Below are 25,074 nucleotides of genomic sequence, written 5' to 3' on the forward strand. Positions count from 1 at the left end.
ATGGAGCTCGCTTCTTCTATTTCTGTAGTAAACGCTATTTTTTGGTGCATGCTGCCTATGGCTTGAGCAAATGCGGTAACCTCTTTCTCGTCACCCTCTAACAGAAACAAGATGTCATCGACACTTTGCTCACTAGGTGTAAATATTTTTATATTGTAAATCTGAGGATGGTCATTATTGACTGAAACCGGTCATCATCAAAAGAATTGATATTGTGATCAAAGAATGGAATAAAAAACATTTGACGAGTGATTGATATTAGTGTCAATGGTGATGAGAAACAGCTAAAATTGAATGAGGCCTCAGTTCCCAATGGAATCCCTATATCCGATTCTATACCAAATTTGCTACTGAGTTATCAACTCCACTCCAACAATAATCCACTACAGGTCATTGAATATTTCTCTGTTATTCAGCCAGGTGGTGTCATCCAACAGGAATGGTGTTTTGGCAAGCCAACTTTTTGCAGTCTTCAGGCTTTCCTTATGACACTGATATCTGTTGGGATCCAGCTTCATATCTTTGCCATCCCCCCCACAGCCTCCCATTGCCTACCTCCGAACGCAGAACTGGGACGATGGTGGGTGAAGTGACATCAGGAGTCGACACAGGGTCCTCAGTAGTTCCACGGCCGGCTTCAGACACGAATCTCTGCTGGCGTGATGACAGTGTGTCCTTTCTTCTTCAGTTATGATGAGAGTGGGTTTCCTTGCAGATTGCTACTGTGCTTTCATCATGCTCAAGACTGGGTTCTGTACCTTGCTTAATTGAAAGCCAATGTTATGAAAAGGAAAGTTACTACTCACCATATAGTGGAGATGCTGAGTCGCAGATAGGCACAACAAAGAGACTTTCTCAAAGCTTTCGGCCATTAAGGCCTTTGTCAACAATAGACAAGACACACACACACACACACACACACACACACACACACACACACACACACACACAATGCAAACGCAACTCGCACATGCCTGCAGTCTCGGGCAACTGTGAGCAGCAGCACCAGTGCATGATGGGAGAGGCAACTGGGCGGGAGTAAGGAGGAGGCAGGGGCGGGGAGGGGGAGCAATAGTATGGTGGGGTGTGGCAGACAGTGAAGTGCTGCAGGTTAGATGCTGGACAGGGGAGAGGTGGTGAGCGAGGGGGGGAGCAGTGAAAAAGAATAGAAGTAAAAAGATTGGGTTACGGGAACATCGGATGTGTTGCAGGGAAAGTTGTCATTTGCACAATACAGAAAAGCTGATGTTGGTGGGAAGGATCTATATGGCACAGGCTGTGAAGCAGTCATTGAAATGAAGGATGTCATATTTAGTAGTGTGTTTAGCAACAGGGTGGTCCACTTGTTCCTTGGCCACGGTTTGTCGGTGACCATTCATGCGGACAGACAGCTTGTTGGTTGTCATGCCCACATAGAATGCAGCACAGTTATTGCAGCTCAGCTTGTAAATCACATGACTGGTCTCACAGGTAGCCCGGACTTTGATGGGATAAGTGATGTTAATGACCAGGCTGGAGTAGGTGGTGATGGTGGTGGTGGTGGTGGTGGTGGTGGTGGTGGTGGGAGGATGTATGGGACAGGTCTTGCATCTACGTCTATTACAGGGGTATGAGCCATAAGGCAAGGGGTTGGGAACAAGGGTTGTGTAAGGATGGGCAGGTATATTGTGTAGGTTTAGTGGATGGCAGAATACCTCTGTGTTAGGGGTGGGAAGGATAGTGGACAGGACATTTCTCATTTCAGGGCACAATGAGAGGTTGTCGAAATCCTGGCAAAGAATGTAATTCAGTTGCTCCAGTCCTGGGTGGTACTGAGTTACGAGGGGAATGCTTCTCTGTGGCCGGACGGTGGGTCTCAAAGCACAGCAGCAGTCTATGTGGAAATCTGCTCCAATATGACGATTAAAGAAGACAAGGATGCATTGTTTCCACTGCATTGCTTTTTCCCAATCATCACACCAGGTTTGTACCCAGAGGGAGCTGGAGCTGCCTGGAGGCTGCAAGATATGGGGAGAGGATTATAAAGGCTGCACCCAGAAGACATAAATCAGTGATCAGGAGTGCCTGAAGATAACAAGAAGTTGGCTTGCCAAAATACTGAGCCCTTGGACAATGCCACATGGTTGAATATCTGAAAAATATTCAAGATTTTTCAATGCTAGGAAAACCAAAAATCACATACTGTAGGTTCCTTGAATGAAAACCCATGCCCAGTTGCTGGAAGAAAGCACTGGGCACATTTATCTACAAGTAGGGTTTCAGAAGTCACCCATAACACTACTCTTTGATATCAGTGATATACAATCGTTGTAGAATCTTGGAACATATTCTGGGGTCAAATATAGCAAGGTATCTCGAATGGGATGATTTCCTCTTGTGCTAACTGATATGGATGCTGAAAACCTGGGTCATATAAAATCCAATTTGCCCTTTTTTCATGTGACATCTTGAAAGCTGTGGATTTGAGGTAGTCAAGTAGATGCAGTGTTTCTTGACTTCTGAAATGAATTTTACTCAGTATCCCATCAACACTTGTTAATGAAAGTGCAGTCATGTGAGGCATCAAACAAAATTTACGGCTGGATCGAGGATTTCTTGGTAAGGAAGATACAAAATTAGTGTGGTAACTTAGGAGCTTGCTCCAAGAAAGTGTGTTGAGACCCTTGCCATTCATATTGTCTATTAATGACGTAGCAGACGTTATCGGCAGTAATGATGTCGCCACCAATTCCACTCAAAGCCCCGATGCTGCTGATACCATTAGTTTCTTCCCTTTCCTATCCTTTCTCTCATCTCCCCCTTCAATTCACATAATAATGTATCACAGCTGGGGACTTCATGTGGTGTCTGTTATTTCAGACATTTCTGAAAGAACCAATATCACACATTCATATATGTAACAACGAACTTTTGCAGATGATGCTGTTAGCTATAATGAAGTACTAACTGAAAGAAGTTGCAGAAATAGGCAGATCTTGATAAGATTGACAACTTGGTGTAAATGTTTAGAAATATAAATTGTGCACCTCACAGAATTAAGAAAAGAAATATTTAAGACATCATTTTTCTCCACACTACAGACACAATTAATTAACAGTTGGTTGCAAAATATGCATTGAGATGTTCCGGTAGTTGGTGGTGGTCATTCCTATGTATAAAGCCACAAATGAACACATCTGGTATATGCCAAGAATTTTTTTTATATTGATCATGTTTTTAATGTTCTATGTTTGACTAGTAATGGGACTGGACCAGCTTAAAATTAGTCCCATGCATCCACCCACTACCACCTAAATGATCTGTATTATTGTTGCAGCAGCTGCTGCTGCTGCTGCTGTTGTTGTTGTTGTTTCACTTGTGGCATTAATGTTCCCCAGCACAAAAGAAATCAAATTTGGATGTACAGTTGTATTTTGGACAAACTAAAAAATAATTGGGGGTAGGGGTTGTTACTACAAAAGTATAGTAGAGGGTTGAGAAGAACTTGTACTGAATAAACTCAAGTGGGCAGTACGAAAACAAAAACCAACATTTCAAGTTTGGAACCACAGGTTTCCTATCCAGTAAAAGAAAGGAAAGATTTGGGAGAAACTGGACTGTTCAGGGACTACATGGAATGTCACCAAGAAACAGGCCAAGGAGGTGCAGAGTAACAAGACAGTAACAATATCACTTTGCAGATTCTTCTCATTTTTATCTGTCATCATTGTGAAATCTATATAAGCACAGGATATTCCTGCTGATGAGCACTACTTTTGAAGTTTCAAGTAGATGTTATTTCATACACTTTCTTAATTCCGCAGTGATATGAGTGCAGGCAAATTGCTTGGGCATGCTGTAATTTTTATCTACCTACAGTTGTAACCTTCAGAAATCATAATTTTTGTAGAAAAGTTTTTTTGTTGTGTTGTTTATTGCCTGGGAATCAGTTGTGTGTGTTATAGATCTACTTGTAATTGAACTTGTCTTTTCTCACCTAATTGTTCACTGCAGACATGGTTTATTAATAAAATGGGCACTACTGCAAATATTGACGTTTTTGGAGTTTCATTGTATTTGTGATAGAGAACAAACATTTCCAGCACTGATAATCTCTAACAAACATTCAGTAGAAATAAGTGAAGTTCAGAAGTTTACTAATAATGGGAAATAATGTACAGGCTAATACCAACAGGTACTAACAGTTTCTTTTCTTATTTCAGAGATTTTACATATCCTCTACATCTTGAAGCAATCAACTGCCTTTTAATTCTTTTGTCAGTTCAAATGTTTTCCCAGAAACCAGCAGCCAGATCATTTATCTATAGGTAAGTATGTTTGCACACAAACTTGGGAGCATATTGTAGAACACTTTTACTTGTCATGTGTTTCTCATTTGCTTAATATATTATGATTCTTATTGTTCTTTTGTTTATGGAAGAACAGTTTTTGTGTCATACATTTGTTCAGAAATGAAGTTTGTTCAAATTAGTAATTCATTATGATTATATTTTCAATCAGCTGTTTTTAGCTTTCTAATGTTGATGGAAATGCAATTATTTCTGTGGAACTGTAAAGTAAGTCTTCACTCTATAATCTTTGTGCTGTAGATGCCAATGACCTCAAGTCTAGGTATATGGTGGAATCTGCAACTAAGTAGTGAATTGGTATGTTGTTTTATTGTTTGCAGCATTAAATTCAAAAATAGGTTTCCTTAGATGTATTGATGTAAAGATTCTGGCTTTTACCATCTTTGAATGTTCACAAGAGTTCTGCAGCATACATCTCAAATAAATAATTTGTTAATTTTGCTATCACGTTAATATTGAAACATTCGTTCAAAATATAGAACTAAAAAATGTCTAGACATAGCAGTAAAGAAAGTAAATTTTTATCCACATAAGAAAGCGGGCACCACTTAATGATTAACATGTTTTGCAGTCTCTCTATCAAATGTAAAACTTTGTACTTCAAGTGAAAGCAGAAGTTCTTATAAGCAAATTCTCAATTTAGTTTTAAAAATCTGAAGTGGTAAGAATGCCAGAGAGGGGAAAAACTGTAATGGTAGTTTCATAAAACATTCCAGTGTTCATGCTTAGAGAATTTCTCAAAGAAGTAAATTGTGTATTATGTCATCAGTGTCACATTTCCACTCTACATTTGAATGATTGTATGAAATTTTTCCACATGTTTTATTCCTGTATAATTTTCTATATTTATCATAACGAGGTCCATTGTTGTTAATGGCATAAAGTGAAGCAATTTCAGGAAAACATTTGCGTGTAATTGGCAAAATAAATAGCAGCAAAAAGGCAACTACTTGAGGAACTTCTAGCATGAACTATGTTAATACACTCATGATACATTGCAATGTACAGTGCTGTAACAAATATCAGACTTGTCAACAAGCTGACAGTATACACCACAGACCTCACGTTCTTTTACTAGCTGTGAGGTGATGGTTAGATAATTAATACTGTGTGGATCTTTCCATCCAACACTGACAGATGAGAACAGCAACTAAGAACTGCTGTACAACACATACTTTAATCCCACACTCAGTTTATTTATATTACTTCCACAGTTAACATACTCTTGAAACCTTCCCTGTTGTTCCAAAGTGCCATCTCTATCTTGTTCTTCATATTATTCTCTCAAGAACCACTCTTTCTTGTCGTTTTCTCCTTCATTCTTGTCTTCTCTCTGCTGCCTACCAACTTCCTACCACTGTAGTCAGTTCTCATTATCAGTGTGAATATGTTTCTCCTTTGCTGTTCATACATCACCTTCTCTGTGCTCTGTTTGTCAGCTGTAGTCATTTGTCTTTTTGGTGGTGAATGGTGATCTGTATTTTCACGAACTTCTCATCTCTCCTGCCATTTAAAGCTTCAAAAAATAATACTATTGGCATTATTTACAGTTTTATCGTTATTTCAAATGTGTTGCTGGATCTTGGAGTTTTGCTTTCATTTTGTTCATAAATTTTGCACCCTTGTTCTTCACCTCACCCTTCTATGTTCACCCAAATTTTCTTTTATTCAGTACTTCTTTGGCCCACATTTAACCTGTATGATGTCAAGATTACCACTTTCAATGCCTGATGTTCCTTGATCTGCATGTGAGAGGTCTCTCTTTGATCTGTTGTTCTGTGTGAAACGTCTCTGTCAATTAAGACAAACTCTACCTCCACCTTCCTCCTTTACTGTTTCACTGAGTTAGTGCTGCTGATATTTTTTTCTTCTTGCTCACTAGTATGATGAGAGCCATTAATATTGATTCTTGTTTTATTTAATATTGTATTAAATTTACTGAATCAATTGTGTTGTTCAGTTAGTTGAAACTTAGCTAGTAGTATTGTCTTTCAGCACACCTTGATGTTTTTGTGTTTTACATGTCTAATTCTACTGGACCAAATTAAGGGACAAATCTCCATTATCATTGAATGAGTCAGTACAGAAGATTAACATCAGAATCCCATGCAGACAACAAGCTGCCAATATACATAAGAAAAATCGACAATATAACACATGAATTAGCTTAATTTTTTTTCCCCAGGAGCTCCCCAACAAAATTGGAGTGAGCACCTTGGAAATTCTTTAGTTTAGACTCGAAAGTGTGAGGATGCTGCTAAGATTTTTTAATTCTTATGGTAACCTATTGAAAATGGATGTAGCAGAATACTGCATGCCTTTCTGCACAAGAGTCAATTCAAATGCAGACTGGATTTCTGTGTAATATTAACTGTGCAAAAGCTGGTAGTTTGTGCCTATAACCTCATATTGTTAACAACATTAAATGAAATATATATATTGAGAGCCCAATGTCAGAATTCTCAGACTCCTGAACAGGGGTGGAAAAGAGGTTAGCTGACTTACACCACACATTGCTCAAACTGCCCATTGCACTAAAAATGCCCTTTCTGATTGGTAGCTCAGAATATGCCACATGTCATGAGTGTATGAAAATAAGCAATGTGCACTAATTTTCATGATGGGCAATCACTTGCTGCAAATATTTGTTTATTGTAAATACAGCAGCATTCAGTTTGTGAGCAAGATCCTGAACATAGCCTTTCCTCAGCAGCTTACCATTTATGTTTCAGTATAGAAAGCATCTGAAATGTCATATTGTTTAATGGTGCTTTGATGTACCAGTAATGTCAGAGTCAACATAAACAAGAATTAAATAACTTTTTCTCTAATACCTATTATGTTTTGACAAAGTATACTAATTCCTTCATTACTTTGATACCCAATCTTTTTTGAAGGTGGTTCCTAAAGAGTCTTCTCTCAAGCAGGGATACCTGTCAGCTGACTTCAATCAAAAAAATGTGCAGCTCTTAACACCAATTACTACAAAATTTTCACATAAGTTAACCAACCACTCCTCGTAACACTGTCACCTCTAACATGGCCTGCATCTCGATAGGTATGGGAATGGGAGGTTGGTACAGCTTACAAGGGAAACTCCCATAGATGTCTTACAGAAATGAAAACAACAAATAAACAGGTGTGAACTATGTTACAACAAAGGAATTGAAGAGTAAAGACTTCCAAAATGGAAACACAACTTCAAAAATATTAAAAACATACGTTTTGACAGAGCACATAGAAACTGTGAGATTGTGAAACCATTGCATTCATTTTTGCAGCTTATGTGACCAACTATTACGTTTTCATCATATCTTTGGGAGTGATCACATTCACATTCATATGAACACCTATATCAGGCAGCAGGGCATATCTCACTCACCAGTCATACAAATTAGGTGTGTCAGTAAGAGATTCCTATCATGACACACGTACTGTCACAAATGTCGTATATGACACACCAGGTGTGTTTTCCGGTGGACGCTTAAGCTGACTTGCCACCTTGTCATCAAATGTTTGCAGTTCCCATTTGAAAGCCACTTCCTTTTGGCTGCTGTTAGATTAGTTGTGCAGGATCGGGAGGTTCTGATACGGCTTACCTGCTTAGCAGTCCAACACTGTAACCACTTAACCACGATGCCATTTCTCTTCTCTGCTGCTCTGTGTTGCACTTCTTGTTCTTGGACTGTTCACTGTTTCTAGTATTTATTTATTTTTAGTAGAGTACACCTTATTCCTGTTTTCATGCTTTATCTGTGTTCAGTTTTTGATAGACTGTCCTCTGGATCCGCATACTACTAAATCTGAGGGGTGTACGATGGGGAGTTTCTCTTGTAAGCTGTACAAACCTCCCCTTCCCATACCTATTGAGATGCAAGCCATGCCTAGTGAAACCTGAGCTATTGATAAACTCAACTGGCACCACTGAAATGTGAGCCATAACCTTCATCGTTAGTGCCCTTTCAAACATAACAGCTGTATTAAAATGAGGTTGATCGTGATGCTGAAACAGCTGCACGAGGTGCACATTTGTTCCACAAGCCTGAGTAGCTATATTTTCCAGTTCCTCACCTATGTCATACTCCCTGCCCCTATGAAGACTATTCCCAGGTCCACCACAATGATCCTCTTTTGTAAAATTCCTATGTAACTCTCCAATGCTATCAGTCATCTGAGTTCACAATGCTGGTGACCTAGTGCTCACTCCTCAACATTTCCTGTAACTGTTGGCCTACTTCTCAACCATGAGAGGTACCTAGCAACAGAACCTTCTTCTTTCTATTTGAATTTACAACTGACTTAAGCTTCTTAACTGTTGAGGTCTGCTGCATGTTTTCTACACCTAGAGCTAAATAAGACACCTGTCCACTAAACTCTGACATTCAATCAGATCTATTAGTGATACAGGAAGTGAAACTCTCAATATTGCCTTCTCCTAGCATCCTTACTACCAACTGCCAGTTCCCATTCCACAGCCAAGGGGCTGCTCCCATCTTACCCAATTCCTCTCTTGCATTTTCTAAATGCACCTGAAGGGCACAGATCTTACATTCCTGCTCCTCTGTTAACGTTTCTTTTTTTCCTACATGTCCTGCACTTCCAGGAGAGTATCTCATTAGAAAGCCCACTGACTTCTCCAGATTTCAAATTTTACTCTTTAGAAAAAAATTAACTACTCTATTACTGCTGCTGCTGCTGCTGCTGCTACTACTACTACTACTACACTAATACCAAGTGAGCTGGCACAGTGATTAGCACACTGGACTTACAGTTTGGAGGACAGCAGTTCAAATTCACCTCTGGCCATCTAGATTTTGGTCTTCCACGATTTCGCTGAATTGCTCCATCTCTGATGTCGTTGTCGACATGTTGTTAAACCCTTCCTGCCTTTTTCCACCACAAATATTTGACATGATTACTTGCGAAAAACAAAAACAAAAATTCACATGTCCACTAGTAAACTCAGTGAAAACTGAATACTAGACAGTGAGCAGAATTTTAAAAAAGTTTTTTATACAGCCATTTTACAAGAAACAGTAAGAAATACTGGTCAAAAATTAATGACAGACTACAATGCACAAACAAATTTTTAGCTTTCACTTCTACTCCAACCACGAACTACTCGTAACAAAATGTAAACCCAGCTAAAAGACTTTGATGCAAGGCATAAACACACTCACAGATAACAGCTATTAGAAGCAATAACAGCACAAGATAGTTAAAGATGAATGTAAATCCACCTAATACATTACTTTTAGAGCCAGTATTTTCACAACTCTTAAAAAAGTATTTTGAACCTCAAATTATTTAAAAACTGGAGAGCAATTTGAGTAGCAGTCCACCACTTATGCTATTAGTGCATATTTCAGTAAAGTTACTGCTACTGTGGCTCAAACACATTAATGATGATCATCATAAGCCTCTTACTGAGCAAAATTACATCAAGATGACAACTACTGAGTGTGTGTCAACCACTTTTGTTGAACTATTGACATGTTACTACATTAGATCAATCGTACCCAGTGATCACACTAAATAGTGGACATTAAATCTAATATGAAGGTGTGCTTACCATATTGTATGCCATACTCCTGTGTTGTAGGAGCCTGATGCAAGGTCGATACTCAATCCATGCACCACTGCTGGTCAAGAAACTTCTTCAGCACTTCATAAAACAAGAAAAAGCACCTCCTGGTCTGTACAACTTATCTGGTGGAGGTAGCCTGGTTGTCACTCTAGCATGTAAGTGTGTACTGTGTTTCATATTAAATATATGTTGTTCAGCAACAGAATGCTGAGTTTGCAGTTTTATGCAGCAACTTTATCTTCATTTGTGTGTGTGTGTGTGTGTGTGTGTGTGTGAGAGAGAGAGAGAGAGAGAGAGAGAGAGAGAGAGAGAGAGAGAGACTATAAAGTGTTTATGCTGTGATCTGCATAATTTAAGCTGCATGAATGGAAGAAGGTGTTATTGTGTTTTCTTTGAACTTTGATATTCAGGGTACTACATTGAAAAGAAACATCCGTGGTTAATGCTAACTGCAAGATCCATTGAAAAAGTATTTGATACCCCAGCTTGGATGGAAAGAGTAACTTGTCACACTGTTTAGTTTTTTACAGTATAATTCAAATTTAGAACTTTCTTATTTTACAAAATTAACACAGTAAGATCCCCTTCATTATAATACTCCTGAAAGACTGGTTTTAGAATAGTTTAACATTATAGTGATATATTATCAGATTTGAGGAAAAAGCCACTTTTCAGATTTATTTTAATTTTCAGATGCCACAGGTAGCTGTGTCTTAATACTGCAGGAGCTCACAGACAAGCAGAATGTAATTCTTAATGAAAAATTTAAATTGTTGTTTCATCTTGAAAGAATCAACTCGTCATTTGAATTAAGCATTTTAGACAAACCACAGACTAGCTGATTTGGGCTAATTCCTCCTCTAAAAGAAGAGGCTTGTGTCAGTTTTGGCCTTGCTTTCTTGTAAGCTATGGATATTTGTTATGGATTGAATAGGAATGTTGGTATGAACCCTCAAAACCAGATCATTCCCTTATAGTGGTAAATGTGGGGCTAAAGTTATTTTCATGTATTATAATGAGAGGTGAAAAAACTAGAGGTTTTGTATGATAGCAAATAGTTCATTGGTTTTGGTATTCATTTTCGTAGCTTTTTTTAAAAAATGAAAGAGGCTCCAACATTTAATTGCAGTGTCCATAGGATTATGCAGAAAAAATGCTGTTTCTTGAAGGTAGATGAAAAGGCATGTCAGATATTATTTATTGTTAATACCTCTAGTAGTACTGGTGTGCTGTTTAACTTTAGGCTCTGTGTGATAATGCTGTGAAGTTTTCCTGAAATTAATTGTGCCTCAGATAGTGCACTGAGCAGACACTTCTAGTAGAACTAGATCAGTATTGCAATGTTTGCGTCAGTGTGCCACTTCAGAAAATTAGAAACCATTGCCTCGTACCACCTTTTGACATTATATTTCAATATTGTAGATTTGTAATGCTCTGGAGAATCTTTAACTTTCTTCTTTCATATGAATTCACAGAATTTTCAACCTCTGTTCTTCACCCCTTGACTGAAAAAATGGTCATGTCTGCAAGGTCACTCGCCCTGAAAACTTCTTATATAATTTCAGTGTTACACCCACTCTGTATTGTGCTGCTCATTTCTGCACCTTGTGAAGAAGCAGTTGTACCACAGGTCAGCTTCAGAGTTTATCCCCTATCTTTTCAGCTCTGATACTCCATATTAATGGTCAGAAAAGTGTCATACATGCACTGTACCACACGCTTTTCAGTAGTTCCATCTCTTTTTTCAGGTCTGCAGTAGTCTACGTAATCACTACTTCCATCTCCCAGGCATGACCTCAGTCTCAAGATTTTTACTGGACAATGAAAATTGGCAGAATGCTGCTGCATGACATAAGTACCCTGCTTGTTGGTTTGTGAGGTAACAGGCAGATAGACAATCTCTCGCCCATTTTATAGTAATTTAAATTATTCTGCTTTCTCAGTTATTTTTCCAGAATCTTCATGTAGCTGCATTTCAGCTTAGTTGTTTTTGGATGAAACAGCTTGTTTAAGAAACAAAAATACCATATACTTCCTATCAAGTTTAACTGAGAGCATTAAGAGAATTGTAAAAACTGAAACAGCACAAAATGTTGTCAGTTGATAGCTTGCTAAATAAAGCAAGTTGAAAGAACACAGCAGAAGTGGCACACTGATGTTTTGCGACACAAAATAAAGAAATGGTGTCGAAGAGGGGTGTGTGTGTGTGCGTGTGTGTGCGTGTGTGTGTGTGTGTGTGTGTGTGAGAGAGAGAGAGAGAGAGAGAGAGAGAGAGAGAGAGAGAGAGAGAGAGAGAGGTATCTATTGTATTTTACAGACTGTCAGATGCAACTTAATTTTTAAGAAGTTTTTTAAAAAATTACATTGTAATCATTTTTATTATTAGAGTGCAAAGCCAGACTAAAAAAAACTTAGTTTATAAAAATGAACTGACCATTAAAATCCCTGAAAACTGTCATCAGAACTTTCCTCCTTCTTCTTCTTCTTCTTCTTCTTCTTCTTCTTCATCATCATCATCATCGTACTGTTTGTATGTAAGATGGTCTTCCCTGCCATTTAGAGTGTTACTTGTGCCACTGTTCATAAAATATTTAACAACTCTCACTCTAGACCATGACTGTTTTATCCACTTACACACCTGTTTGATTGTAGATCATTTTAAAACTCCCTGCATGGTGAATTCATGTTTGGTTTCATTCCTCATCCATTTGTTCAATTCCTCTCTCATATACACTTTAAATGGTTTATTTATTGAGACATCAAGAGGTTACAGTTGTGAAGTAAGTCCTCCTGCAATAACAGCAAGCTCTGTATTTTCCTGTCTCAATTTCCCTTTCACAGAATTTTACAAACGACTGCTAAACTCATCTAGCACAAGAAGAGAACTCTTCTTCGATAAAGCACCTTTACTTCTCTCCCAAACACTGTTAATCCACAATTTCATACCAGCTTCATCCATTCAACCCATGTCACGTACATGAACAACACCTGGCAATATTTTAGAAGGTTTTTGCATGTTTTGTGCTTCAAAATGATCATTTGATTAAGTTTAGTACCATCAGCATAACATAAAAGGACAACAGTGTAGTATAGTTAGAGTTTTAGCGCCTATCATGACAACAGTTCTGTTTCTCGCCACATCAAATGCCAGAGGAGTTTCATCCCTATTTACTATCTGACTTAGTTCTACACTGGTTTTATTTCGATGTTGAATAATAAAGTGATGGAAAGATAATATTTTCTCTTCATTTTCAGAGATATTTTGGTTTTGGTCCACATGTTAAGTCCATGACACTTCATAATCCTGTAGCACCAACCAACACCACCCTTAAAGTCTGTTAAGTTCCACTGTAGTGCTAGCTTCTGAGTGTGTATTTGAATAATTTTTGTATTAATTCCAATGCCATTTTGATGTTGTCATTGAATACATTTCAATACATTATCGTCTAGTTTCAGCCATTTTGCATTCAGTTCTCTATTTGCAAATTTAGTCTTCCTCATTTTTTTCAGTTCTTCTTTACTAGCCTGCCAATTGCTAATGGTTTTTTCTGTTGGTGGAGGGCCAAAATGCTGCTCATCTGCTCTGTTTCCATGTTATGCATATGCTACTACTTTCAATTTATAGCCCACATCATATGAATACGTTTTATTTTGTTTCCACTATGAAACTAGATACTAACAAAAATATTGTAGTGTTGCCAAAAATATATCACTTTCAATTTAAGTCCACTGGCACTTGAGGCTGCAATGACTCATCGTAGGCTAGTCAGTGTTCTGGGTTTGTGATGGCAGGGTGGAAGGGAGACAGTGTTAGCAAGCTTATGAATCACTGCAACTCATGTTTATCGCATTGGTGCACTGCTGCTGCCAGTTGAATCCAGTGTTAGCAGATAGAGATAGGTTTTCCATGGCATCGAGCATATGGCCATTTTTAAGACGCAGAAATTTTAAATGAGACCCTGGACATTTTTATATTAATTTCGAAGAAGAAGGTGCATCTTATAGTCTGTAATATACCTTCTGCACAAATGAAGATGGAAATGTGGGGTGAATTTTAACTTACATGCCAAACTACAAAGTTTTCATTTGCCATTCAGAAATGTTCATCGTGCACATCAAACATCCAGATGGTAGTCAAGCTAATGCCATACTTTTCTGAGCATGTATGGAACAGCTGCATTCACTGGTTTTTGTAGTTCTCCCAAAGTTAGTGGGAGGGGAGTCACTTGGAAAATGATGTTCACAACTGCCCCCAAAAAATATGTTCTACTGTGAAGTAATGCAATCTTGCAGGCCAGTGTTGCAATGCAAGATTCATACAATTCTTACTTTGTAGGAGGTCCAGTGCCATACTTTTGTCGAAAATCATGGTGTACCATTCATTTCAGCTATACACACTGTGGGCAATGAATGAGCAAACTAACTATGCCAGGAGACCCCCTTGGGGCAACCACATGAACCTGCAACTTACAACTGGTACCAAGGTAGACATGTAGTTTCGATGTGTGCGTGTTAAAATTCATCCCAAGTTTCTGTATTTATTTGTGTATAAGACGGAGTCTTCTGAAATTGACTGAATCTTTACGAAACACCCTGTATATAATGGTAGAAATTCATCACTGAATAGTGGAGATTTAGACTTAGGAGATGTTGACCTGCAGATGGGCACTAGAAAAAGGCTGATCTGCAGGTGAGCTACTCGAGAATGTAATTGGTCAGAGAGTTAATAAACATCCAGTCTCTCCCTCCCTCCCTCCCTCCATCCATCCCTCCATCCATCCTCCCTCCCTCCCACCCCCACCTCCTCCTCCTCCTCCTCCTCCTCCTCCTCTACCCCTCAGCACAGTGGGTTGGGTTGGCTTAGCTTGCATAGTTGGCCCATAATGCTGGGAGTCAGTGGTTCAGTGCACATTGTGCATTTGCATATATCTACTGCACAAAAACTACTTCATTTAGTTAGTAGTGATCTATCCTCATAATTATTTTGTAACTTGGGTTTTCCATTGCAGTATAAATGTAATGAAGTAACATTTTAGAACAGAATATGGCTATGATGAATCAAACTATTTAATACTTTTTTTCTTATCTTGCAGCTGAATTGTGGAATATGATTACCTGGGGTTTGTCGCGGGCATCATCCAGCAGTGAAAATGCTGAGACGGCAGTAGCTAAACAAGCTGATGTTGGAGCACCTTTAGCAAATCAGTCTGTGCTGCTCATTCTTGTATTAGCCAATCACTGCACTAGTGATAAAAATCTTCATAATCCCTACCGCCAAGCCTTATTTTCATTCAGCAACTCGGAAGGTAAGAAATGAGCTATACTAATATCTGTTGCATGACTTGTGAACTTGCCTCCTTTGTGAGTGGTATTCAGTTGTAAGAATTTCATGTGACAACAATAATGTAAAATTCAGGATAGTATGTGTAGTTGTAGGTGAGCCTGTTGACTGGTCATCTTCAAATTGAAATTGAAGTTATTTGTGCTGTACAGTCTAGGCTATGTAGTGGACCTTCTAAGTGCACTCAGCTGGTATATAGTACAGTGCATTAAATTTAGTTCTGTTTGTTCAGTTTGTAACTATTCTGGCTTCAAATTGGCATAATTATTATCCCATTGTAACAGCACAGGCTATAATATTCTGTAAATAAGTTTTCCCGATATACCCAATACTTCAGTTCCAGTTGCCGTTTAATTATGAATGCAGGAAACCAACACTTAGTGGTGTCATAGTCACATTACTTCATTTTAGTGTTAGAAGACTACATACAATTGCTGATATACATGTTATACACACCTTTACCTATAACTCGTTAATGGTCCTTACGAGCTGTAGGATTTAAATCACAGTCAATCATTTATTTTTATTTCACTACTCAACAAATGTTAACCCCATTCTGTAGAGTAAGCATATCATCTCATGATTTGCCTATATTTTAACATAATTATTGCTATTTCACAGTACTGTCCAATACTGCAGTGTATTCCATAGCCCCTGCTTCTACCAACTTCCATCTACTAGTGTATGTAGTGGTTACTAGTACTATGTTCAGCGTGGACTCTTAATGTTGAACACTGTGTAATTCTTTTCTTGACAGTTCATACATTTTTATGTTGTCCTTATCACTACTGCAAAGTGATTCAGAAGGTTGCACAAATTGAGAGAGCTGATAAAGGATTCTAAATACACAGCTGGGAGAAAAATTAGTTCACCTTTTCAGAGATTTACAATTTATTGTTGCAACAGGACATATGGAGTTCATGAAATGATTACATTTAGAGAACAGTAGGACAAGCAGTTCTGTGATACCAGGTATCGAAGCATGCTGAAAAACCCATATTAGTACGTGTGTTGCCTCCACAGGTGGCAATGCAGGTGCTGACTCTGGCATCCAGTCGATCGTACAGGTGGTGTATACAATCCTGGGATACTTTATGCCACACCTGTTCAACCTGTTTGCATAGTTTTGTAAGAGTTGTTGGTTCACAAGTTGCACGAGTCACTTCTCATCCCATCATATCCCACATGTAATCAATTAGAGACAAATCCAGAGATTGTGCTGGTCAGGGAAGTTTCTGAACGCGTTGCAGAGCACATTGAGTTTCACGGACAGTGTATGGGTGAGCATTATCCTGTTGGAGAAACACACCACCTTCCTGTTGCAAGAACGTGTCCAACAACATTCTACATGTACTGAAGCTGATTAATGTCCCATTCAGAAACACTAAAGTTGAACGAGAGTTGTAGCTTATTGTACCCCAGACCAGTGTGTCTTGGACAAATGCACTCTACGAGACAGCGGTCACCAGGTCTACGGTGTACGCCTCAACAACCATCACTTGTGTGCAGGCAGAATCTGCTTTCATTGCTGAAGGCCATGGTGCACCATTCCATCCTCCAAGTGATCCTGTGATAGCACCAGTCAAGCCGTGCACATTGATACTGTGGCATTAGTGGAAGTTAGGCTAGAGGTGTGCTTGCCCGTAGTCCCACTGCAAATAACTGCTTCGCAACAATTCATGTTGACACATCTGGGCTCACAAGCCCTCTTATCTGTGCTGTGGCAGCTGTATGATCTGCCACTACTGCCCTTACAATACAACGATCTTGTTGGGCATATGTGCTGTGTGGACATCCAGACTCTTGTCTATGGGTGTGAGACTGTTCATGTGGTCCTGATACCAGCACTGTCACACAATTCACGCAGCATGTCCAACTTATGTGGCAATTCTCCAGAAGGACCATCCCGCCAGCTCGGAAACCCTTAATTTGACCCTGTTTCAAACTCGCTCAGTTGGGTGTAGGAAGCATGAGTGTGCCTCCATTGCATGGTTGCCTGCTTACTTCACATGTTTGCACCATACGGAGCCTTCTGGCTTCAGCATTCACTATTAAAGGGTAGACATGGATGGCACCCTGGTAGCTATGCCACTACCCTATCTGTTGGCAGATGACATAGAAACCATTGTCAGTACAACCTCCCCCCCCCCCCCCCTCTCTGTCATTTTACAACTACTTTGAAGTAAAAACTTATGGAAGTAATCTTGAGAAAGTGAAAGCTTTGAAATGTCAGGAACAACAAGTGCGACCCAAGCACACACACCTTAACTTCAGCGAAGGTGATATATTGTTTACTCAACAATGTTGTACATTACATATAGCATTCAAAATGGCAACCACCGCAGTCAGCTCAGGCATAACAGTTTCACAGAAAACGTTGACTCTCTCTTCCAAGTACACCAGGCACCCGAAAAACGTCTTCAGACACTGCAGGTATCCTGGTGAGAAATGTTTCTTTGTCAAGAACTGGTATCACGTACATGAGCATAAAAGAGAAATCAAGAGGTGGCAGATCCCATAAAATGAAGACTTACCTGCTGAGACCATTCCCAGTGGCAAAACTGGGATCTATGCAAACTACTTTCAATATGTGTCTTTTTAAGACTAGACAAGTGACACAGTGTGCATTTGGAATAGTGAACAGTTAATGGAGATTGCTGTAACAGTGTGTTAAAATTGATAAGTGTGACAATGCTGCCATTATACTCAAATGTGTATGTGGTTGATACATCACAATATTTGACTAGGAGGGTGAAGAACCAGAGACTACATTCATTTAGAAACTAACACACTCAACCAATTACCACACTGTAAGTGTAAGAGATAAATTTTATGGCATTTTTTTGTGCTCAAGGAAGTGCACAAATTCAAACTGTTTGAGTACTTTAGAGAATACTAGTTACATTTTTGCTTTTAAATAGAGTTTCTAGATTTTTTAAACAGTTTTATTGATTGCACAGTATATGTCACTTGCCACATCTATACTAATAATAAAACTTTAGAACGGTTGTGTCTGTCTGGACACGCCAATCTCCAAAACTACTTGACTAATTTTCATGGGGTTTTCACGGGTACTTGAGCTCAGCTTGGGGCAACATGAAGGCTTTATTTGATGAAAATTGGATTACAAAAATTAATTTAAAGTTGTAGGAGGCTATTCAGCTTAGTAGTTTGAATGTTTACCTTAGTGTTGGTGTAGTATACCAAAGAACCAATAGATTGCGCTATTAGTTTTTTTACGTCAGACGTTTATGTCAGTGGCAAAATTGAGTGCTGCAATGTTATCATTATGAATACAAAGTACCATTGGATTTACTTGGCTGGGATATACAGATGTACTGACTTTACTTTGTATATTAAAATCTTAATGGAATTGCTTTGCTTCTTTTGATAGCTTTCATTTATATTTGAATTCTTGGTTGACAAAAATGAATTTATTGACAAAGTGATCCTATAAGGATTCAGTTTTTACCAATTGAGGAATGGAACCATAAAAAGTGGCAGTATGCAAAAGCCCTTCTTTAACTTTTGTTGCAAAGCATGGGCATGTAGCTAATATTCAATAAATCTGATCACACAGTATTATGTTTTTGCTTTGTTATGATCAGCAATTCCACTTAGCTTCTACACTCTTGTCCTCTGCAACTTTTAACCATAGTTTCCTGTGTAAGTCATGGTGGTGATGTCTCTTGTCTTGCGTATTTCACAGTGACCTGTTCTCATTACAAGACTTAGAAGCATCTCCAAGTCGACAGAAGTGTGAAACACACGCAGGCACTTGCTTGCACCAACTACGTCAGACCAATTCAGATTCACTAGGATCCATCCATCAGCCATCCCTATGTGGCCAATGTGGTTGTGTGCAGTGGACGCATGCCAATGTCTTGGGATTAGTCGGCTGCCTGTGCTCGTATATGAATGTCCAAACAGTTGGACAAATATGGTTCCAGTGGATGTTCACATGAAATGTAGACTTCATTTAGGTTTATATTTACTGATCCCTCAGTTCTAAAACCACTATCAGATGTCTGTTGAAATTTGTGAAGTTTTATGGCTCCCTCGAACGTTGTTTTCTGGTTAAACCCAATCACCAGCACCATCACCTTCACTGTCATAAGGGGGTCCATACAGCAAGCTGAGTTGGATATTTTTGGACGATTTGCGTCTACCTATTTTTGTCTCGGCAGACTTTCTCCCTCAACACAACAGCCCATGTGACCCCTTCCCTTTCAGGGGCTTTATTTGTTTGGTTCGGCAACCTCTTTCTTGGATGTCCAACATGATGTTCATCATGACATGTTCCTTTCCAAGTACTAAAGGGAAATCAGTTAGGCTGTCTCCATTTCATATGTCCAAACCACTTCAGTTTTGCTTATTCAGCTTTTCCTTCATGGTTACTTCTACTTGCAGGTCTTTCTTTATGTACTAGGTTCTGATCTTGTTTCTCCCAGTCTTTTGTAAAGCAGACCTAAGGAATTTCATTTAACAAACTTATAGTTGACTTTCATGTCTCTATGTTAGGACTCAGCTCTACAGACTATAGGACATGATGGACACAAGGAAAGTTTTGAACAAGGGTTGCTTATCTCTCACAACAATGTCATTGTCCACAACAAGTCTTCATACTAGATCGAAGAATTTAGATCATTTGGATACCATGTTCAGAACCTCTAGATAGGCACTCCCATCACTTGCCTTTCACATTCTCCATCCAAAAATAGCTTTTGTGGAGTGGGTACTCCAGTAATTCACATTGACAGTGTCTTGTTTCTGCACACAGTTAACTTGAATTCTTTGAACTTTGTGTACCTCAGATTCTACTTCTTCTATACATCCATGTTGGTTTCATCCCAAATTCAGGCATCACATGCAATTGCAATAACATTAGGTCTTTCCTTTCCCCTTCTTTGATATCCTTTATTATATTATACATGAGTGTGCCAAAGAGTAATGGAACTGCCCTATTGCACACCTACCTTTGTTCGTAACCACATCAATTTTGCATCTCCTCTTTGTACACTGATCCCACAGTTGCCATACAGCATCCTAATTTTTGTAGTTGCAGAGTTGAGGACAATCTGTATTTCCAAGTAGCCCCGTATGTTATACCTTAATACAATGTCATAAGCATTCTGATAATCTGGGAACATTATTATTGGGTCTTTTCTTTTTGTCCAAAATTTTTCCATTGTTTGTTGAAGTGCAAAAATATGGTAAATTGTTCCTCAGTTAGTCTTAAATTCATGCCTTGTTCTTTAACTTTAGGTTGTAAGATAAATTTCAACCTCTTTTCCAAGATCTTTAGGCAATGTGGTAGAAAGGTGATCTGTCTCTAAGTGGCACAGCAAAAACCAAACACACTACAGAGTTCCAAATAGTGGTGCAACAATGTTGTCATGCTTAATTTGACCAATATAGAACTTAATAGTGCCATAAGCTGTTGTTGTAGTATTATAAACAAAAAATAAATACTGCTTGTGTTGTATAAGGTCTTACAAACATTCTGGTGGTTTAAGATAGTACCATGTTCTTTTTGACATTAAAATGCCTTCCACACGACACCCTGAGTCAATAAGAAAGTGTCAATTTGTTTCCCATTACAAACAAAATTATTTTTAAGTTGAAATTTTACGTGCCCATTTGACAGAGCGCTCCCAAATTAATCTAATCAGATATTTGTTTTATCAATATGTATTAACATGGACAGTAAGACATGTAGAATAAACAGCAATTCAGCAGTGACTCAGTAGCACTGCATGCATGGCGGTAGCTGTCAGTGTGGAACAGGGTGGTGCTGTCGCTGCTACAGTACTTTGTATTATTAGTTTTACTGTCCCTTTAATACATATTGATAAAACAAGTATTGCCCTAGACTACTCTGGGCTGCTCTATCGAATGGGCATGTAAAATTCCACTTTAAAAATCATCTTGTTCACAACGGTAAACAAACAGACACTTTGCCGGCCGGTGTGGCCGAGTGGTTCTAGGCGCTTCAGTCTGGAACCGTGCGACCGCTACGGTCGCAGGTTCGAATCCTGCCTCGGGCATGGATGTGTGTGGTGTCATTAGGTTAGTTAGGTTTAAGTAGTTCTAAGTTCTAGGGGACTAATGACCTCAGATGTTGAGTCCCATAGTGCTCAGAGCCATTTGAACCGTTTGAGCCAAACAGACACTTTCTGTCAGTACTGGGTGTTAGTGTTTTATCCCTCTTCAGCCATGGTTGCTGTGTGTAGACATAATCATCAGCCAGATGCATAAAAGAAATTTAATTTTTAATCAGTTTCTGGCACTTATTGCCCTTCTTCAGAAAGTTATTTAAGAAAAAAAACCTTGCACCTGAACACACCATAAAGGCTCAATGGTACCGATCGGCCACTGTGTCATCCTCAGATCGTCAGCCCACTGGCGTCACTGAATGTGGATATGGAAGGGCATGTGGTCGGCACACCAGTCTTCCGGCCGTATGTCAGCTTACGAGACCAGAGCCGATACTTCTCAATCGAGTAGCTCCTCAGTTTTGCCTCACCAGGGCTGAGTGCACCCTGCTTGCCAACGGTGCTCAGCAGACCGGATGGTCACCCATCCAAGTGCTAGCCCAGCCTAGCAGCACTTAACTTCGATGATCTGACGGAAACCGGTTTTACCACTGCAGCAAGGCCGTTGGCTCAGAAAGTTATAACTATCACATTATTTGTGAGTGTCGACAATAAGATGCATGCAACCTACTGCTGTGGTCATGTGGTTCATAGTGAGTGTATGAAAACGATACTAGAACCACGTGACCACAGCAGTGTGTTGCGTGCATCTTATTGTCGATAATTGAAAATAATGTAATAGTTAAAACATTCTGAAGAAGGGCAATAAGTGCCTGAAACCGGTTAAGAGATTAGATTTCTTTTATGCATCTGGTTGCTGATTATTTCAATAAATACTGAGTGTTGCATAAAAAACTTGATGAGCACTATATGTTTGGGCTGACTCCAGCTTCACGTTGTAAATAAAATAAAATAACTGCTGAAACATCAGAAAAAATGTGCCTGATGACTCTTAGGTGGGAGAGACACAGAGAGAGAGAGAGAGAGAGAGAGAGAGAGAGAGAGAGATCGTGTTTATGTGTGTGTGTGTGTGTGTGTGTGTGTGTGTGTGTGTGTGAGTGTGAGTAACTAATATATTGTTATAAAAATATAAGATTGGTGCAGAAGTTTGTAGCCTTTTTCCATAAGCTTTATAAACACAACAGATACACATAAGAGACATCAGTCATCAATAACATGTTCCCCTTTACCATTTAAAACAGTCTGCCAACACTGGGGTAACTTTTCGAGTCTGTGGCTGTAAAAATTGTGGTTTTGAGGTGAAAAATGTGTCAAGTTATGTTTGGAGCACATTTGCATCCAGAAAGCAAGTTCCTTTGAGATTGTTCTATAGAAAGCAGAAAGAGCAAATATCTGTGGGTGTAAGATAAGGTGTGTGCAGAATGACTTCCCAGCCCAACTCCTGTATAGAGTTTTTTGTCAATTATGCAGAATGGGGGTGGGTGTTACCGTGGTGTAGCATCACTTCATGCAGTCTTCTTGGTCATTGTTCTTCAGGGTGTATATGCCCCGGGTCAAGCTGGAAGTCCAGAAAAGAAACTTAGGAATTTTTTCATCCAGGAAAAATCTAGGAAATACATGGGTAATTTTTGGGATTCCGGGAATTTTTAGTTATTTTAGTTTCCAATTAAATTCCTGTACTTTTGACTGATGTGAACATATATTCTAACAGAGAATTTCGCTTTAGCCTGCTACTGCAAAATAATACTGCAACAGTAAAACATAAACATGAGAATAACACCAAACTAAAGCTTTAGTTGCAAATAAAATGCACTATTTACACCAACAAAACACAGTGCGCACACAAATGTCTGCCAACAGCAAAATGTGACAAAGACTATGCAATACTTCATAACAAAAAACTTCTTTCAACGAGTATGACATCTAAACTGTTTACATTTGTCATATGTCCTTGGAAAATATTGTAAATGGTGGTTTGAGAAGTATTACTTTCAAAGTAAATTTCCTTTTACGCAAGATGAATTATGTAATGTGTGAGAATGTGCAATGAATTTCTTAAATCGTGGTGTATTTGACTGTTTCAAAATATAACACTTTGATGACCAGCCACTTAGAAAAATATCAGGCACATACCATCAGCCATTTATACCACATCCCATTCGGCTCATAACTCTTTTGTGAATATGTGCTTGGCTACCATGGGGCCCCAGCCTTTTGCAATTCTTCCTTTCCATGCTGCAAGCTAATACTTCCACAATCCCTTCCCCCTCTGCCTCTTCATCAGTTGATTTTCTTGGTACAGACCTTGCTTGGACCTGGTTTATGAAAGGGGCTCAGGTTACCCCTTCCAGCATTTTCTGCAACTTTTCATTGAACACAAGGTCCCCATTGTTGGATTTGACCTGCCAACAATTTTCATAATTCTCTAGAAGTGTGGATCGTGCAGGGAAGGATGTCCAATGCAGTGTATGCTCCACCTTTGTGCCTTTTCATCTTCGCTTCCTTCCCTTTATTAAGGCAATATAGCCAAAACCCAGCTCAGTAGCCATCCGGGTGTGGGGGGGGGGGGGGGGGGGCTCATAAAGTACCTGCAAGGTGGTAGCCCCGCTGCCCATGCAGGGATCACATTGTTGGTGCTTGAACTGAAAACTCTCCATACCGTATTTACTCGAATCTAAGCCGCACTTGAATCTAAGCCGCACCTGAAAAATGAGACTCGAAATAAAGGAAAAAAAAATTTCCCGAGTCTAAGCCGCACCTCAAATTTGAGACTCGAAATTCAAGGGAAGAGAAAAGTTGTAGGTCGCACCTCCAAATCGAAACAAAGTTGGTCCATTGTAATATGAGACACAATTTAGGTCGAATGAATGACGATACAGCTACAGTAGTTTGGTTCGAGTCGTAAACTTAGCAGTTACGCTTTACCACGTAGCTATTGCAATGCGTCAGGCGCTCCGTCCGTATTTATACGGGTGCCCTTCCTTTTTCACGTGCTTCGTCTGGTTTGAATCGATTGCTTATTTTGCTTTGATCTGATAAGTGCCGTTTTCTTTGTTATAGGTGTTTGCGTCACTCTTAAGCTGAAAATGCATTACTGCACTGTGTCATGCATTGTTTGTCGCATTCTGATAGTGCGTGTTTACGGCCTGTCGCGGCTCGCGGCATGGCTTGCTTTTGTGCACGCTACCGCCGCGTACAATTTAAAAAAAAAAAAAAAAAAAAAAAAAGAGAGGAATCGTCTCATTAGCGAAACAATGGCAAGAGACTGCTATTTTTTGTTACTTACACTGCTGCTTTCTTTGATAATGATCAACAAGAATCAAATAATAGGTTGCGTATGACAGAACATGTTCTGAACGAGAGTTGGGCGAAAATTTTTCTCCGTTTGAAAAGCTTTGCGGCCGCTTCTTTATTACATCAAATTCTGCACAGAAATTAGAGTCATCTTAGATTTAAAAATCTAGTCACTTGCCGTGCTTCATTTCTGACTGTATCACTATTAGGCATAAGAATAATATGAATATAAACATGACACGATACGTACATTCTTCCGCGTTTCCTGTTGTCTCACTCTAGTTTCGTAGTTTATTTGGCAGACAGGATTTAAACGAGATAGCAGCAAACATGAAAGAATACATGGCAAAATGTTTATATTCGTATTATTCTTATGGTGAAGAGAATACTGTATGTGATTCAAATTTCATCAGGTTCCTATTAGCAACCATCTCTTCTCACAGATAG

The 25,074-nt window shown here is 39.1% G+C and overlaps 1 protein-coding gene across 2 annotated transcripts in view; it reads left to right on the plus strand.

Annotated features, from left to right (window-relative positions):
• The window catches only part of LOC126183468 (dymeclin), a 165,837-nt gene that overhangs the window by 60,061 nt on the left and 80,702 nt on the right, over positions 1 to 25,074 (plus strand). For both annotated transcript variants that reach the window (XM_049925479.1, XM_049925480.1), the window contains exons 5-7: positions 4,203 to 4,307; positions 9,952 to 10,091; positions 15,030 to 15,242. In XM_049925479.1, coding sequence (XP_049781436.1) covers positions 4,203 to 4,307; positions 9,952 to 10,091; positions 15,030 to 15,242 — 458 coding nt within the window. The remainder of the gene's footprint in view (positions 1 to 4,202; positions 4,308 to 9,951; positions 10,092 to 15,029; positions 15,243 to 25,074) is intronic.

Source organism: Schistocerca cancellata, chromosome 4 (assembly GCF_023864275.1).
Source record: "Schistocerca cancellata isolate TAMUIC-IGC-003103 chromosome 4, iqSchCanc2.1, whole genome shotgun sequence".
NCBI classification, from domain to species: domain Eukaryota; kingdom Metazoa; phylum Arthropoda; class Insecta; order Orthoptera; family Acrididae; genus Schistocerca; species Schistocerca cancellata.